The sequence below is a fragment of the Lepisosteus platostomus genome, chromosome 5 (genome assembly GCF_059453375.1).
Source record: "Lepisosteus platostomus isolate fLepPlt1 chromosome 5, fLepPlt1.hap1, whole genome shotgun sequence".
NCBI classification, from domain to species: Eukaryota; Metazoa; Chordata; class Actinopteri; order Semionotiformes; family Lepisosteidae; genus Lepisosteus; species Lepisosteus platostomus.
Genome location: NC_142615.1, coordinates 67688094 through 67706519, shown reverse-complemented (window position 1 = coordinate 67706519; position 18426 = coordinate 67688094). Strand labels below are relative to the sequence as shown.

At 46.9% G+C, this 18426-nt stretch overlaps 3 protein-coding genes across 3 annotated transcripts in view; all 3 read right to left on the bottom strand.

Moving 5' to 3' along the window:
* Positions 1-5648, bottom strand: part of LOC148671851 (NACHT, LRR and PYD domains-containing protein 1-like) — a 260967-nt gene extending 255319 nt beyond the window's left edge. The window contains exons 1-2 of the mRNA XM_088632760.1: positions 5524-5648; positions 4977-5196 (exon numbers count right to left, since the gene is read on the bottom strand). The gene's annotated coding sequence lies outside the window, so the exon portion shown is untranslated. The remainder of the gene's footprint in view (positions 1-4976; positions 5197-5523) is intronic.
* Positions 1-18426, bottom strand: part of LOC148671849 (uncharacterized) — a 139636-nt gene that overhangs the window by 110478 nt on the left and 10732 nt on the right. The window lies entirely within an intron of this gene.
* The window catches only part of LOC148671850 (uncharacterized), a 28053-nt gene that overhangs the window by 3209 nt on the left and 6418 nt on the right, over positions 1-18426 (bottom strand). The window contains exons 4-8 of the mRNA XM_088632980.1: positions 16639-18186; positions 6859-6974; positions 5524-5683; positions 2130-3167; positions 691-894 (exon numbers count right to left, since the gene is read on the bottom strand). Coding sequence (XP_088489106.1) covers positions 691-894; positions 2130-3167; positions 5524-5683; positions 6859-6974; positions 16639-18186 — 3066 coding nt within the window. The remainder of the gene's footprint in view (positions 1-690; positions 895-2129; positions 3168-5523; positions 5684-6858; positions 6975-16638; positions 18187-18426) is intronic.

The following is an 18426-nucleotide window of genomic DNA, read 5'->3' as shown; positions in this document are numbered from 1 at the left end:
CTTGACAAACGTAACTTAAAAGTCATTATAATAATAATAATAATAATAATAATAATAATAATAATTGCTTACACTTCTATAGCGCTTTTCTGGACATTCCACTCAAAGTGCTTTACAGGTCATGGGGATTCCACCACCACCACCAGGGTGCAGCTCTTTACAGGTCCTGGGGATCCCACTACCGCCACCAGTGTGCTGCCCCACCTGGATGATGCTCCAGTCCTCTCACACACACCAGCTCTCAGTGGGGAGGAGAGCAGAGTGATGAAGCCAGTTCAGAGAGGGGGGTTATTAGGAGGCCATGATGGGTAAACAGAAGGGGGGTAATTTGGCCAGAACACCAGGGTGACACCCCTAATCTTCTCAAGAGACACCCTGGGATTGTTATTGACCACAGAGAGTCAGGACCTCGGTTTGACGTCTCATCCGCAGGACGCGCCTGTTTACAGTCCAGTGTCCCCGTCACTATACTGGGGCATCAGGACCCACACAGACCGCAGGGTGAGAGCGTCCCCTGCTGGCCCCACTCACACCTCTCCCAGCAGCAGCCTCAGTGTTTTCCCAGGAGTCTCCCCTGCAGGTACTGGCCAGGCTCACACCTGCTGGGCTCCAGTTGGGGCTGCCAGCTGGGAGTTGCAGGGTGATAGGGCTGCTGTCCATTATGAAAGAAATTTACATCTGGGAATTATTCTTGGGCATCATGCCCAGAGTCGGCATAAGTACATCCTCCACCCTGACTCTGAACATCGGCGTTCCCCAGCGCTGCAAACTCAGCCCTCTCCTCTGCTCCCTGTTCACCCACGACTGCGTCTCCAGGAACAACACAAACTCCATCATCACGTTTGCGGACGATACAACGATCATCAGCTCGATCACGAACGGTGATGAGTCCGCCTACAGGGAGGAGGTAGAAACGCTGACAGCATGGTGTCAGGACAGCAGCCTCTCTCTGAACACCAGCAGAACTAAGGAGCTGATGGTGGACCACAGGAACAGACCAGGCACCCATTCACATCAGTGGGTCCGCAGTGGTCCAGATTTTCAAATTCCTAGGTGTCAACATCACAGGCGACCTGACCTGGACCCACCACACCAACCCCGTAGACAAGACAGCGCCTGTTCTCTCTCCCCAGACTGAAGAAGTTCAGCCTGCCTTCACACATCCTGACCAGCTTCTACAGCTGCACCACTGAGAGCATCCTAACCGGCTGCACCACTGCCTGGTGTGGTAACTGCTCTGCCCACGAGCTCAGGGTCCTCCAGAGGGTGGTGACACTGGCTCAGAACACTACCGGCTGCACTATTGAACACAGAGGATATCTACTGTGTTAGATGCCTCAAGAAGGCCAGGTCCATCCTCAGGGACCCCAGTCACCCTAAACACAACTTGCTCTCTCTACTACAATCTGAAAAACGGTACTGAAGTATCATACCAAGACCACCAGGTGTCAGAACAGCTTCTTCCCCCAGGCAGTAAGACTGCTGAACAGCCAACCACAGCAGACACCTGCAGTTACCTCCTTGAACTAACAGGGGGCACTGGCACTCTCAGGACACCTACGAAGAGCACTAAATACCTCCTACCCTGTACCCTACTACTGTCAGAACACCTCAATACCTCCTACCATGTACCCTACCACTGTCAGGACACCTAAATACCTCTTCTTGTGTTACTTCTGCACAATCTGTAAATTGCAATTGTGTAATCTGTTGTATCCCAATGTTAAACCCTATAAATTCCTGTCCTCCAACTCTTCTATCCCTCTTAACGAGCCTTTAACGAGCTCGCAGATTTCAATGCTGACAACACCGCTGTGTGCTGTACTGTTCGTGCATCGATCAATAAACCTTGATTGATTGAGTGTTGGTCCGACAGTTTTGAGGAACAGATTACAGAGACTGAGCTGCTGTGTGATGGATTAAATCTCATCTCCCTGAGAGAAAACAGTTCAATTACAGCACAGAGGATTTAAACAGACACAGATCTGTGTGCCACTGTGTTAGTAACGCAGTACAGAGCGGAGCACAGTATGATTTTAATTTCCTAACAGGACACAAGATGGTTGAATCTCTCAGTCTGATGAGCAGTAAGATCAGTGACTCAGTAATACAGCATCAATCACACTCACTGTCGGGAGGGTTGAGGTCTATACTGTTCCTCCTCTTGACAGGCAGTCTGGGCTCCTCTGTCTCTTTCTCCAGCTCCTCTTCCTTCAGTGTCTTTCTCATCTTCTCCTTCAGCTCCTCTTCTCTCCTGCTCCACTCCTCCTCCAACCTCTGTCTGAGCTCCTCTTCTCTCTCTCTCTCCCTTCTTTCATACTTCTGTCTCAGATCCTCTGTCTCTCTCTGTCTCTCCTCCTCAATCCTCTGTCTCAGCTCCTCTGTCTCTCTCTGTCTCTCCTTCTCCCTCTGTCTCAGCTCCCCTGTCTGTCTCTGTCTCTCCTTCTCCCTCTGTCTCAGCTCCTCCGTCTCTCTCTGTCTCTCCTCCAACCTCTGTCTCAGCTTCTCTATCTCTCTATTGTATGTCTCCAGTTCAGTGTATACTTGGTCAATGTCAGTAGTGAAGTACAGCCCATAGTTTCCTGCCACCATGTCTTCTATCTTCTCCAGCAGCTCTGTGACCTGAGTGCGGTCACCCCTGTTCTTGTTGTTGAGAACATGATACCTGTTCCCACACTTCTCCACCAGACACTGGAGCTCCTTCCCTCCTCTCTCAATGTGCTGCTCAATGGTTGTGTCTCCCAGTCGGTCCCCCCTGGTGAACAGCACTATTGTGTGTCTCCACACTCTCTCACTAAGAAGCTCCAGATGTTCCTTCACTGATCTCCAGTCTGTGTCTGAGTTCAGATTAATCTCCAGGAGCAGAGCGTGGGGTCCTGGGGGACACAGAGACACAATCTTCACAACCTCCTTTCTGACACACTGTGGATCAGCCCTTCTTATAAAAGAGGAACCCCAGCCTGGAGTGTCGACCACAGTGATCTGCCTCCCAGCTACTTCACCCTGTCTCTTCACACACTCCTTAGTTACTCCCTTTGTGTCAAACTCCTCTCTGCCCAGGATGGTGTTTCCTGCTGAGCTCTTCCCAGACCTTCTCTCCCCCAGCAACACGATCCTGATCTCTGAGAGACGCTGTGGTGCCTCTTGGGAATCAGCCTGTCCCTCCCCTGTCAGAGAGAAAGATCACAGATTATTTACATGATAAAGTTCTCATCACAGATATCTTCCCTCTTCATTCCATTTAAAATTCACGATAAAACATCTCTATATCTTTCCTATTGTCCCTGCCCTGTGAGAGAGGAAAATCACAGATTATTGAGATTATTTTTCTGTGTATTCTCTGTGGTATACAAAAACCTTCTGTTAATGTTAGTTAATCAAACTGTATTCTTACAACATTCTTATTCTGTATTCTTACAATTTATATAAAATATATATATTTTTATTTTTAACTGTTCTCTCAATAGTACATGTTTATTTTTCATCAGGATTTTTTTTCTTAGAATAATTTAACCTCACTGAAAGGTTAGATTTCTCTCATCTGATAAACAACACAGACATTTTTCCAATGTCTTCCTTGCTCATCTTTACCAAGGGTGCCAATACTTCTGGAGGGCCCTGTAGAGTCCCACTAACACTCTGAGTGTCCAGTGGCAGTTCAGACACATATGGGACTCCTGTGCTCAGTATGAACCTTTATACCACCTTATTTTGAAAATACATACAATATAAAAACTGTAAAATCATTCAGTTCGTCCCGATTCTTCAGTAGTGAGTCTAAAATGTCGCATTTCATAAAGAAGTGTTTGGGACTCAGCCACCTGGCTGGGAAATCTGTGTTGTATAGTTTCAAACCGCTTAGAAACTATCTACTGTGATCCACACTGAAGAGAACTAGCATGATGTTAGTTTAAAAACAGTGAAACTGACAGGCTGGAGGAACTGAGTCCCTTTAGTCTGAAGGGAGTGTCCCACACTGACAGGGTGAAGATAGTGAACCATAAATATATACAAAATATTCAACATCCTCAGTGACAGTCAGTCATCATTAAAGACCAGTTAGATATTGACACCTCAGAGTTCCTCAGAATTAACACTGAAACTCAAAGCAACACTAAGACTTAAAATCAGGAGTGGGAGGCTCTACTGTACACAGAGAGGGGTGGGAGAGGGGAACAAGCTGCCCAGTCAGGACAGGAGAACCTTGAATCACTACTAATTACGGGCCAAATAAATTCCTGTTGTTCATCTGTACTGATTCCTCTCTGGTATTATCAGCTGTACAATAAACACGGCCTCTGAGCAACAAACAGGAAATGTTCATATCTGAGCATGTCTGAGCATCATGAATACTAACAGTGTGAATCCAGTACCATCAGCACATAGTCAGGTTTTACATCAATCATTCTACCTTAAATAAACACCTGATTAAAATATTTAGTACATTCCAAACAGCTTGAGTTTACAGTACCAATCTCCGATCCCCGACAAGAGAAAGTGAAAGTAAACCAGCTCCTGTCTCTCTCCTAATGAAAACTCCAAATGAAACTTAATAAACCGCCAGGAAAATTCGTAACGCATCTCTTCACTCTGGAAACATTCAACATGAAAATACTTTTCACGTGTAAACTCTCATGTGACTCGTGTTGTTCCAATAAAAGGCTTGCTCTGTCAATCCATCAGCTGCTGCAGGTGAAAGGCTCAGGAAATCCAGAAATTTTAAAAGTAACTGAGACAAATCGCACTTCAATACAATGATTAACTGCGAATAGACTGAAAAAGACTCCGTTTTAAACTCACTTCCCCTGTGAACCTGCAGCACTGAGTCAAGTGTTTTCTGAAATGTGCCCGTATTTAGAAGAGCTAATACTTCACATGTGCATTAAACACATACTCTTTTGGGGAACAAACGTGCAAAAACAATTTAAAATAAACGAGTAGTATTTAAGATTTAGAGAAACAGGTAAAAACATCACCAAGGACAGCAGAGTCTCCTTCCCTGAGGTCTTTCACATCCAGACTGTAAACCTTCCTCAATAAAAGAGCTTTAATTTCACGGGTCCTGTGTCAATCTGCTGTTTCCTCTCGCTGCGGAGTCTTCCTCTGCAGAGCACGATAAAAAGCCTCTTTTAAAGGCGCTATACGAGATGAATATTAATGTCCATCTTCCATCTCACTTCAGGGTTGTTAATTTACCTGCGCAGAAATGAGGAAGTATATATATATAAACAAACTCTGTGTGTAAAAAGAGTCAATCGTGCTGTTTTTCGAGAGTTTCTCCACAAAGCTGTATTCCAGACCACACGGATCAGGAGAGAGAAATTGTTCGGGGATGTATAAACGGTTTAAAAGAAACGGATGTTTTAAACAAACTTCGGTGTACGATGAGCTTTCAGGAGCTGATCCTATACCCTGAAAGCGTGACTTGCGAGCAATTTCCCGATTTCAGGACCGAAAATCCAACATTTCTCGCTAAACCGACACACCGTGAGAAGAGAGAAGAGTTCAGAAGTTTCTCCTCACCTTTGGTGCGGCCGGGCCGGCGCTCTGACCGCTCCAGCAGGACTGCAGGCTCCGGTCCGCAGGTCCGAATGCAGTTTACAGGAAAGGAGCGGAACCGGAGGAACCGGGACTCGGGAATGCGGAGGAACTGGAGGCGCAGCTGGGAGCGAGAGCCGTAATACTGCGAGAATAGGCGCCTCTGCAGCCTGAGAGATTCGCACGTCCACGACCCGCCTCGCCCGGCTCTCGCAGGGAAACCCTATACGTCCACGGAGAGGACGGGCGGGTTCCACGAGTGTACGTGCCCAGACCACTCTGAAGAGTTTCCTCTGTGGGGCTGCCGTGTACTGGTGGTGATCGAGGCTCCAATAAATGCGGGGACTCCTATAGTAGAGATAAGACGGTAGGAGAGCTGACAGGTGTGTCGATACGGAGACTGATTTAACTGTGCGTGTGAAGCAGTTATTGAATATGAATGTGTGGTTTATTTTGTATTGTATTGAGAGCAAACAATTATCAGCAAACAAACTTAAATGAAATAAATTTCGATATAATATAATCTGCATTTTAATAAACATGAGTGAGTGGGATATGTTTTGTGACGTGTTATAAATGGTACATATTGTGATGTGTTATACTGCAGATGTACAATGGAGTGATGTGCGATGTTTTTCTTGTTTCTTGTAATAGAATAATGTTTTTATTTTATTTTTTTCTTACCCTTCTGTTTTAATGTACAGGAGTGCTGGGTGTCCATACAAAATTCCCTCAAGAGACAAAATCTTATCTACAGTATATCATGAATAGATGTTACAGCAGCTACAATTGTGTTTATACAGTAGCTTGTTGTGATGGGTATCCTACAGCTACAAACACAACACAAAGGTGTCACAGGTGTGGAGGTAAACACCTTTCCTGGAGGTACAAACACTTACTTTGGTTCTCCTAACTTCATCAGGCTCATCTCCCCCTGAGAGTGAGTCCCCAGTCTCAGGTATCCAGAGTGACAGATGTGTCTGTCTCAGTATCACAGGTGGTACAAACTGTTGAATACAACTGTCTGATCTTCTGAGAGGACCTGGCTGCTGTTTTGACACCATCGTCATGATTATGGGCTCGTGATGGATCTGGTGTGATGCTGCTCACTGTGTTTAGAGTCCACTGTGTTTCTCACGCTAGTGCAGACATCTGGGTTCCTCTGCGTGTTCAGGATCCCTGTTTCCTGTATTTTAGAATATTGACTTCATATCGAAGTCTTATCACACTGCTGGAGAAAGTGTGGATCATCCTGGATCAGAAGGGACAGTCAGTGAATCCGAGCGAACTCTCTTCCTGTTGTGAAGTCATGACTCGCACTGATACTCCTAAATTCTCTCCATCTTCGGGAAGGACATCGCCGAGAACATCCTCGTCACGTTTGTGGACTGGAAGGACATCCCTGTCCTGGGCGACATCGAAGCCGCGGGCCTGCCCTGCCGCAAGAAGCAGAAGGGCAAAGCGACGCACTTCGAATTTAACAAACACACTTAAACCAACAAAACTACAATTTCACTCAAAATGTCAGACGCCAACTGAAATTAAAGTGGCCTTCGAGATCAGTTCAGTGAGCTCAATAATAAACTTTTACACCAACAGACCCACAATTTCACCACAAACACATGGAGCTTGTGTCTGTGAAGGTGAAGTGTGAGACGATTGTGTCATCAGGAGGGAGGGCCACAGCAGTACAGCAGAGAGAGCCATCACTGTTACCCACAAACTCTCACATCGGTCCCATGTAGAACTGCTGTATTAAACTGTCTGGTGAAGAGACGCGTCTGAGACTTCTCATGATCAGGACAGGTCACGGTAAACATGCAGAAAGTGATGGTGAATTCTCGTTTCGCCTTTCTCTTATTTACTCGTTGTCAAACATACCAGTCTGTGTTATTGTGCGTTTTGAAAAGTGGTTGTCGATTTCTTTAAATGTTTCATACAAAAATGCTATTTGGAGAGTAACTAATTAGATATTCCCCTTGACTGAGGATGTGTACAGACTGGTACATTTAAAAAAGACTGGAGAGAGCGCCACCTACAGGCGAAAGGCCACATCACAGCAGCAACGTGTGAACAATAAGACTTTTACACCCAAAAACCACAATATCTCCACAACCCCATAAGCACAATGATAAAAAGACACTTTTACACAATTTCACCACAAACCCCCCGAGCTCAATGATAGACACTTTTACACAATTTCACCACAAACCCCCCGAGCTCAATGACACTTTTACACAATTTCACCACAAACAGCCCGAGCTCAATGATAAAAACACTTTTACACAATTTCACCTCAAACCCCCCAACCTCAATGATAAAAAGACTTACACAACTTTATCACAAACCACCCGAGCACAATGATAAAGACTTTTACACAATTTCACCCCAAACCCCCCGAGCTCAATGATAAAGACTTTTACACAATTTTACCACAACCCCCTTGGGCTCAATGACACTTTTACACAATTTCACCACAAACCCCCCGAGCTCAATGATAGACACTTTTACACAATTTCACCACAAACCCCCCGAGCTCAATGACACTTTTTCACAATTTCACCTCAAACCCCCCGAGCTCAATGATAAAAACACTCTTCTTTTACACAATTTCACCACAAACCCCTCGAGCACAATGATAAAAATACACTTTTACAAAATTTCACCACAAACCCCCTGAGCTCAATGATAAAGAAACTTTAACACAATTTTACCTCAAACCCGTCGAGCACAATGATAAAAATACAATTTTACCTCAATAATAGACACTTTTACACAATTTCTCCAAAAACCCCCCGAGCTCAATGATAAAAACTATTTTACACAATTTTACCTCAATGATACAGACACTTTTGCACAATTTTAACACAAAGCCCCCGAGCTCAATGATAAAAAGACACTTTTACACAATTTCACCACAAACCCCTCGAGCACGATGATAGACACTTTTACACAATTTCACCACAAACCCCCGAGCACAATGATAAACACTTTTACACAATTTTACCTCAAACACCGGGAGCTCAATTTACACAATTTCACCTCAATGATAGACACTTTTACACAACTTTACCACAAACCAACCTGAACACAATAATAAAAAGACACTTTTACACAATTTCACCACAAACCCCCCAAAGCTCAATGATAAAAAGACACTTTTACACAATTTCACCACAAAACCACCGAGCACAATGATAAAAAGACACTTTTACACAATTTCACCACAAACCCCTCGAGCACGATGATAGACACTTTTACACAATTTCACCACAAACCCCCGAGCACAATGATAAACACTTTTACACAATTTTACCTCAAACACCAGGAGCTCAATTTACACAATTTCACCTCAATGATAGACACTTTTATACAACTTTACCACAAACCAACCCGAGCACAATGATAAAAAGACACTTTTACACAATTTCACCACAAACCCCTCGAGCACAATGATTAACTTTTGCACAATTTTAACACAAAGCCCCCGAGCTCAATGATAAAAAGACACTTTTACACAATTTCACCACAAACCCCTCGAGCACGATGATAAACTTTTACACAATTTTACCTCAAACCCCCCGAGCTCAACGATAAAAAGTATTTTATACAATTTTACCTCAAACACCCCGAGCTCAATGATAAAGACACTTTTACACAATTTCACCACAACCCCCCCGAGCACAATGAAAAGAAACTTTTACACAATTTTACCACAAATACCGCGAGCTCAAAGATAAAGACACTTTTACACAATTTTACCTCAAACCCCCCGAGCACAATGACAAAAATACACTTTTACACAATTTCACCTCAAACAGCCCGAGCTCAATAAAACACTTTTACACAATTTCACCACAAACACCCTGAGCTCAATGATAAAAATATTATTTTACCACAATGATAGACACTTTTACACAATTTCACCACAAACCCCCCAAGCTCATTGATAGACACTTTTACACAATTTCACCTCAAACACCCCGAGCTCAATGATAAAAAGACACTTTTACACAATTTCACCACAAACCCCCTGAGCTCAATGATAAAGACCCTTTTACACAATTTCACCACAAAACCCCCGAACACAATGATAAAAAGACACTTTTACACAACTTTACCACAAACCCCCCGAGCTCATTGATAGACACTTTTACACAATTTCAGCTCAAACCCCCCGAGCTCAAGGATAAAACATTTTTTGCACAATTTTATCTTCAACACGCACATCACATTCTCTCCACTGCACATATCATTTCCATACCTCCTCCCTCCTCATCCAACTTCTCTGGTTCCCTTCTCTCCAGCTTCTCTCTTCTTGACTCAGCATCCCTCAACAAACTAGTTACACGCATGAAACCCACCACATCTATTTTAGACCCCATTCCCACCACTTTATTCCAGTCCTGTTTCTCTTCTCTCTGTCCCATTGTCCTCAATATTATACATGAATCCATGAGCACTGGTGTTATACCAGGGGTCCTCAAAACTGCTGCCATTACCCCCTTGCCAAAAAAGCCTAACATGGCTCTCGACAATCTTAATTTTCACCCCATCTCCAACTGACCCTTTCTTCCTAAAAGTCTAGAACGTGCTGTCACACTCCAGTTACATCACCACCGATCATCTAATAGCTTCTGATTCTGGTTCTCTCTCTATACTCATCCTTCTTGATCTCAGTGCTGCTTCTGACACTGTTGACCATGACATCTTACTTTCTCGTCCTGAGACTGTTTGGAGTTTCTGACACTGCCCTCAAATGGTTCAAATCTTACCTCACCGATCGCTTTGTCTCTCTCAATGGGTACAGGTCTGAAATTGGTCTTGTCAAGTCTGGTGTTCCTCAGGGCTCAATACGGGGCCCCTTGCTCTACAGCATTTACATGTTCCTACTTGGTCAGCTTTTAAGATCACATGGCCTCAGCTTTCATTTTTACGCTGATGATACTCAACTATACATCCATACCAAACCTGACACTGATGTGGCTGTCTCTATTCTATCTAATTGCATCTCTGACGTAAAAAGTTGGATGACTCAAAGCGTCCTTCATCTTAACTGCGACAAGACTGAAGTCATGCTTATTGGCACCCCCCATCAACTTCGTAAAGCCAGTCCTGTAACCCTGTCTGTAGATGGCTCTGTACTTGAGCTTCAATCAAAATTGAAAAACCTTGGAGTTATATTTGATTCTGGCTTAACATTCGACCCACATGTGCAGCATATCATCAAAACATGTTTTTTTCACCTTAGAAATATCGCTAGACTACCCCCTACGCTATCACTAACTGTGGCTGAAAAGCTGATCAACATTTGTATTCTCTCAAATTCACTACTGTAATGCTTTACTTGCAGGGGGATCAAAATCTACTCTGAACAAACTGCAGTCTGTCCAAACCTCAGCAGCCAGAATCCTGACCAGGTCTGGTGCAAGTGACCACATCACTCCTATCCTGGAGTCCCTGCACTGGCATCCAGTTAAATTCTATGTGGACTTTGAAATCCTCACGCTCACCTGTAAGGCTATGCATGGCTAGGCACCTCAGTACCTGTCTGAACTATTATCGCCCTACTCTCCACCTCACAACCTTCGCTCTGCTAATTCTGCTCTCCTTACTGTCCCCCCAAGCCCCTCTACACTCTTGGGGTGACAGGGCCTTCTCCTGCTCCACACCCAAGCTCTGGAACTCTCTCCCCAAGGATATCAGAGGGTCACCTTCTCTAAACTCCTTCAGATCCAGACTCAAACCCTCTTCTTCAGAAAAGCCTTTACTGAACTGTTCCATTCTTCACCCCTCTGCTCTTTTTAGTACCACCTTCCACAGTCTCCTCTGTGTATTGTAATTGTGTTTTATCTTGTGTATTCTTCTTATTTATTGTTATTGTCATCCTGTTAAGCGCTTTGAGAAGCCACCTTTAAAGGCGCTATATAAAATAAAGTTTAACACCCCGAGCTCAATGATAAAGACACTTTTACACAATTTTAACCTCAATGATAAATGACCTCGGTGTTGGTGGAGGGGAGTCCTCATTCTGTAAAGCGCGTAGCGTAGAGTGGAGTGTCCAGAAAAGCACTATATGCGTGTAAGCAATTATTATTACACAATTTCACCTCAAACCCCCTGACCTCAATGATAAAGACACATTTACACAATATTACAATAAGCAGACACTTTTGACAATTGTACCTCAAACCCATCGAGCTCAATGATAAAAATAGACTTTTGACACAATATTACCTCAAACCCGTCGAGCTCAATGATAAACCGACACTTTTGACACAATTTTACCTCAAACCCGTCGCGCACAATAATAAACCGACACTTTTGACACAATTTTTCCTCAAACCCGTCGAGCTCAATGATAAAAATAGACTTTTGACACAATTTTACCTCAAACCCGTCGAGCTCAATGATAAACAGACACTTTTGACCCAATTTTTCCTCAAACCCGTCGAGCTCAATGATAAACCGACACTTTTGACACAATTTTACCTCAAACCCGTCGAGCTCAATGATCAACAGACACTTTTGACCCAATTTTTCCTCAAACCCGTCGAGCTCAATGATAAACAGACACTTTTGACCAAATTTTTCCTCAAACCCGTCGAGCTCAATGATAAATCGACACTTTTGACACAATTTTACCTAAACCCGTCGAGCTCAATGATAAACTGACACTTTTGACACAATTTTACCTCAAACCCGTCGAGCTCAATGATAAACTGACACTTTTGACACAATTTTACCTCAAACCCGTCGAGCTCAATGATAAACACACTTTTGACACAATTTTACCTCAAACCCGTCGAGCTCAATGATCAACAGACACTTTTGACACAATTTTACCTCAAACCCGTCGAGCTCAATGATAAACAGACACTTTTGACACAATTTGACCTCAAACCCGTCGAGCTCAATGATAAAGACACACTTTTACACAATTTCACCACAGACATTTTCTCACTCCTATGACTGTTTTCTCATCAGCCTGAGGACTGAACGATTTCAATGAAGAAACGGAGGGACAAGTCGCCACTCACCGCCACAGCCCGGGAAACATCTTCCGTCTCCAACACGAACAGCAAACGTCCTCTCGTTGCGCAGAAACGTCCAGAAACGCGTTGACTTCGGACTCAGTCAAGTTTAACAGGTGTATAAACGTGCTGAAGAGCCCCAGACTGGCGAAAACTCTGTCAGACCGATTATACTGACGCAGTATTATATTATATTAGTGTTACAACACTGATATCATATGATATTGATTACCCTGACGCAAACGCACACTATTCCACTCCTTTGACGCCGATATCTACGTTCGTGAAGAACAAACTGCTGCTCTAGACGACATTATATTTGAAACACACGAATTGAGTGATTGAAACGTGTTCAAACCGCGGTTGACCTGTGGCTTCAGCTCGGCGACGCAGAGACACGGCGTCCATGAGGGCGGGAAAGAAGAAAGCTTGTATATTCTAATAAAAAGCTGACTAAAACCAATTATTAATGATAAAATAAGTTCAAACTCGGGAAACTGCGGCGGGGCAGGAGCCCTCACGGCGGGAAAGGCGGGAAGCGCGACCGTTAGGAATTCAAACTTCAAACGTTCTCGCAGGGACCGCCCCCCTGTCCCCTCTCAGCCAATGGGCTTCCACCACGGTGGAGTGACGTCCCGCCTCAGCCCTCTCCTCCAATGGGCTTAAGGGACACTCGAGTGACGCTCTCGGGAGCCCTCCTCCCCGGACAGGGCTGTTATAAGCCCTCTGAGTGACTGACCCAGGGTTCACAAGCTGCCCAGGAGGCTCTACTGTACACAGAGAGGGGTGGGAGGGGGGAACAAGCCGATACCCTGGCTCCTCTCAGGAAACTGCTGATGAAGCCGGGACCAATTAACGTCCGACTAATTAACGAGCGAGTTGAACCCTGTGGGTGTCATTCCCAGTGTGGCCCAGCAGAGGGCGCTGAAGGGCTGCAGGTGGCGGCAACACCCCTCAGTAAAATGACACCTGACCCCCACCCACCCGTCTCTGTCCACCTACTGTGTGCGCTTTCAGGAACAGTGAGCCGGTTTAAATCTCGCCGATCCAGCTCGTGGCTCCCTGGTTTGGTCCCGACAGAGTGGACCGGGTCGAGACAGCAGGACCGTCAGGCTGCGGAGTTGATCTCTAACCATCAGGAAGGATAGCAGTCATTTCACACAGACACCAGTACCAGCGACCCCCCCCCCAGCAGAAACACGCAGACTCCACACACACAGACACCAGCGACCCCCAGCAGGAACACACAGACTCCACACACACAGACACCAGTGACCCCCAGCAGGAACACACAGACTCCACACACACAGACACCAGCACCAGCGACCCCCAGCAGGAGCACGCAGAATCCACACTCACTCTTGTGACACAGTTTCACTCGTTTGTCCTCGCCGCTCGGCTCAGGGGACGAGTGAGGACAGATTCAGGGAAAGAGCAGCACCGACAGTGAGTCACTGGGGAAAAGAGAGACTCTTTCTCTGAGGAGCAGGGCGGTATTGGCTTCGACATGCTCGCTGGAGGTGCTGTGGTTCCAGTTTGCGATGTGATGAGAACAGAGATTCGTCCAGCAGTTTCAGGGCTCAACCTAAAAAGTGACTTTTTAGCTGATGTGACAGAGGACCAGCCTAGAGGACCAGGTATTGAAGAGAAACAGGAACGTGTGTTTTTACCTCCTTCCAGCTGAAGTACAGCAGTAGAAACCTATTGTTCGCTTCTTTAGAATGATACAGAAACGCTGTTGGAAAACAAAGGTGATTATGAGAGAAGAAGTTGAATAAAAATCGGAATCAAGCCCTGCAGGACTAAAGGGATCCTGCCTGTTGTAACAGAGCTGACTGACAGGAGCTGGTATTTCATACCAGACTGAGAGGATTATATTGGGGAGAATAACAGACAGTCAGGAGATCAAATATTGTAGGGTTACACGTTACAGGACTCCCGTCTCCTGTGGAGACACACCTGTGGGGTCGTGTCAGGGCAGAAGCCCCACATTGTAAACTAGTGTAAACTGGGACTGGGACCAACCCGGATCAAGACCAGACCTGAGAGCTTCAGGACTCTCTCCCACTGGTGTCCTTTTCCCTCTCTCTGTCCTGTGTCCTAACAAACCCCACTAATCCCCCGTGTGGGAAAGAGGACCCGCTCGTCCCTCCTGTCCTGTCCCGGTGTCGCCGTCACTGGGACTGGAGCAGCCTGAGAGGAGACGCACTTCCAGAACTTTCCTTCCCGCTCGGCTCTTCCCCTCCTGAGGAAAGAGCATCTTCCCACACAAACAGCCCGTTTCTCTCGGAGACGCCCGCAGCACAGGGGGCCTTTTCCCAGGACACCAGGACTCCCCTCGTCTGCGGAAACACCCGGGAAGAGCCTCCCAGCCCACAGGAGGGGAGTCCCAGTCCTTCCCGGGATTCCCAGGACAGGAGCGGCTCCTCAGCTGGGAATAAAACCGCCCCGAGAGGAGCTCGAGCGCTCGGGCTCGGAGCGTCGCTTAGCAACCGGCGCCGCAGCGGCATCCGGAGGACGAGCCGGAAGCGGGTTTTGGCGCCAGTTGTGCTCTTTGATGATCGGCTCAGGAGAATAAAGTCAATATAAAAACATAAAAGTCCATTTCTCTCCCTCCTCTGTGGAAGCCGTGTCCGCCAGGGAGTGGAAAGAAAAAAAAAACGCGCCGCGGTTTCTCGCCGTTTCGGCTTTAGATCTCGAAATTATGACTTTTCTGACTCGGAATTGCGAGATATAAAGTCCCAATGACCAGAAATAAAGTCGTGATTCTGAGATTGTAAGTCGCAGTTGTGTGATATAAAGTCCCAATGACCAGAAATAAAGTCGTGATTCTGAGATTGTAAGTCGCCGTTGCGGGATATAAAGTCCCAATGACCAGAAATAAAGTCGTGATTCTGAGACTGTAAGTCGCTGTTGCGAGATATAAAGTCCCAATGACCAGAAATAAAGTCGTGATTCTGAGATTGTAAGTCGCCGTTGCGAGATATAAAGTCCCAATGACCAGAAATAAAGTCGTGATTCTGAGATTGTAAGTCGCCGTTGCGAGATATAAAGTCCCAGTTGCCGGACGAGCCGGTTCTGCTCTTTGATTATCGGCTCAGGAGAATAAAGTACACATACACATACTGTAACGCCCGGTTGTGAGGAGGAAGCGCCCCTATAAGTGTACTGTATAGCTTGTTGTTAAGTCGTTAAGTAATTACCACCCTAAAGATGTGTGCGTGTTCCGTCATGTGTGTGTATACTCTGTGGTTGATAAAGAATAAAGCCTGGTTCGTTAATCGCGTCTCTACTGGTCCTTTGTCCTGAGAAGAACCTGTAAATGCTACAATATATTCTGTTACACACACATATACAATGTCAGAATTATATCCAAAAGTATTCATGACATTTATATATATACACAAAGAATAGCAAAATACAAACATGATCAAAATAGAACATTATTTAAAATTAGTTTTCTTCACATGGGACACTAAGGGCAGGTTTTCAGTGAGTCGGATCTCTTACGAGGAGGAGATCAGTGTTTCAGTGGAGAGTCCTCACTCTGTGTCCAGGAAGTATCCGGTCTTCCTCTCCCGCTGGGAAAGACTGTGTGGATCAGTGACTGACCTGCGGAAGTGTCTCTGTGTCTCTCTGTCACTCCGATAACACTGCCTGAGCTCCTCCTCTCCCTCTCCTGCTCCTGTCTCAGTGTCTTCAGCTCTCTCTCAGCTCCTCGATCTCCTGTCTGTGGGCTGTGTGTGTCTGCTCATTGTGTCTGCGGGCTGTGTCTGCTCATTGTGTCTGTGGGCTGTGTGTGTTCTCTATGTGTCTGAGGGTTATGTATTCTTGAGTGCCTTCAGGTTGTGTGTGAGACTACGTTGTGACTACTGTGTGTGCTCTTGTGTGTCTGGGGGCTGTGTGTGGTCTTGTGTGTCTGCGCAGGCTGTGTGTGCTCTTGTGTGTCTGAGGGTTATGTATTCTTGAGTGCCTTCAGGTTGTGTGTGACTACGTTGTGACTACTGTGTGTTCTCTTGCGTGTCTGCGAGCTGTGTGCGCTCTTGCGTGTCTGCGAGCTGTGTGCGCTCTTGCGTGTCTGCGGGCTGTGGGTGCTCTTGCGTGTCTGCGGGCTGTGTGTGCTCTTGTGTGTCTGCGGGCTGTGTGCGCTCTTGTGTGTCTGCGGGCTGTGTGCGCTCTTGTGTGTCTGCGGGCTGTGTGCGCTCTTGTGTGTCTGCGGGCTGTGGGTGCTCTTGTGTGTCTGCGGGCTGTGTGCGCTCTTGTGTGTCTGCGGGCTGTGTGCGCTCTTGTGTGTCTGCGGGCTGTGTGCGCTCTTGTGTGTCTGCGGGCTGTGTGTGCTCTTGTGTGTCTGCGGGCTGTGTGCGCTCTTGTGTGTGAGTCTTTGCTGCTCTGGTTTCTCCTCCCAGTAAAGCTCCTATCTGAGCTCCTACTGCAGCTCCTATCACTGTTCCTGCTGCTGCTCCTGTTGGGCCCCTCAGGGCCCCTGCTAGGGCCCCTATTGCTGCCCCCAGTCCTGCTCCCAGTATCACTGCTCCTGTGCTGAAGTGCGGCTTTACCAGGTCCAGGTGTCTCTCTGCCTCCTCTCTGGCCTTTTCCTCATAGTGCTGCCTGAGCCCCTCCATCTCCCTTCTGTGTGTCTCCTCCCTCTCTCTCCTCTCCCTCTCCTGCTCCTCTCTCACCTCCTCCATCTCTCTCTGCAGCCTCTCTCTCTCCCCTCTCTCTCTCCTCAGCTCCTCCTCCAGCTCTCTCCTCCTCCCCTCATCCCTCTCCTCCCTCAGCCTCTCCTCCAGCTCTGCTATCTGCTCCTCCAGCGCTCTGATCTTCTCCTCTCGTGTCTGGATCTCCTCCTCCATCCTGCGGAGGTGGTTCTGCAGCTCCTTCTGGTGCTTCTCCCTCAGTCTCTCCTCCTCCCTCTGTTTGCTCTCCTCTCTGTCCCTCAGGATCTGCAGTTGCCTCTGTCTGATCTGGGACTCGGCCTCCTGGTACGTCTCAGTGCTGTAGTAGCTGCCCTTGTTTCCTGCTACCAGCTCCTCTATCTTCTCCAGCAGCTCTGTGACCTGAGTGCTGCCCCTGTCCTTGTTGTTGAGGGCGTGATACCTGTTCCCACACTTCTCCACCAGCCACTGGAGCTCCCTGCTGCCTGTGTGCACAGACTCCTCCGGCGTTCTGCTGGCCAGATCATCAGCGTGGGTGAACAGGACCATGGTGTGTCCCAGGGCCCTCTCCCCGAAAATCTCCAGGACTGTCTCCAGTGTCCTCCTCTCCTCCCCTGAGGATCGGCCCAGCGGGGTCACCAGGAGGAAGGCGTGGGGTCCCGGGGCAGACAGGTTAACACAGAGCCCCACATCCCGTCTCCTGTCCCCCTCAGACAGTCCGGCGTGGAGCCAGTCTGGGGTGTCCACCACAGTCACCCGTCTCCCGGACACTTGTCCTGTCCTCTTCCGGCTCTCCTGAGTGACCGCGGAGCTGCTGGCTTCAGAGGGAAACTCCTCTGAGCCCAGGATGGTGTTTCCTGCTGCGCTCTTCCCAGCACCAGTCCTGCCCAGCAGCACCAGTCTCAGCTCAGAGGGGCGGGGCTGGAGTCTGGGTTTGACTGCAGGGTCCCCTTCACTCACTGCAACAGGAGGAGAGACAGGAGCATCAGGGAGGTGACACATGAGAGGAGACCAACCTCTCCACAGATAAGAAGGGTTCAGTTTGCTCAAGAGACAAAACTTAAAAATCAGTATGAAGGAAACTTACAGAATAAACATCTGGGAATTAGTCTTGGGCATCATGATAACTACATAGTTTTACCTGATGTTCGTGATTTTCACTACTGTCAGATATTGTTTCCCAAAGTGACTCAAGTTTC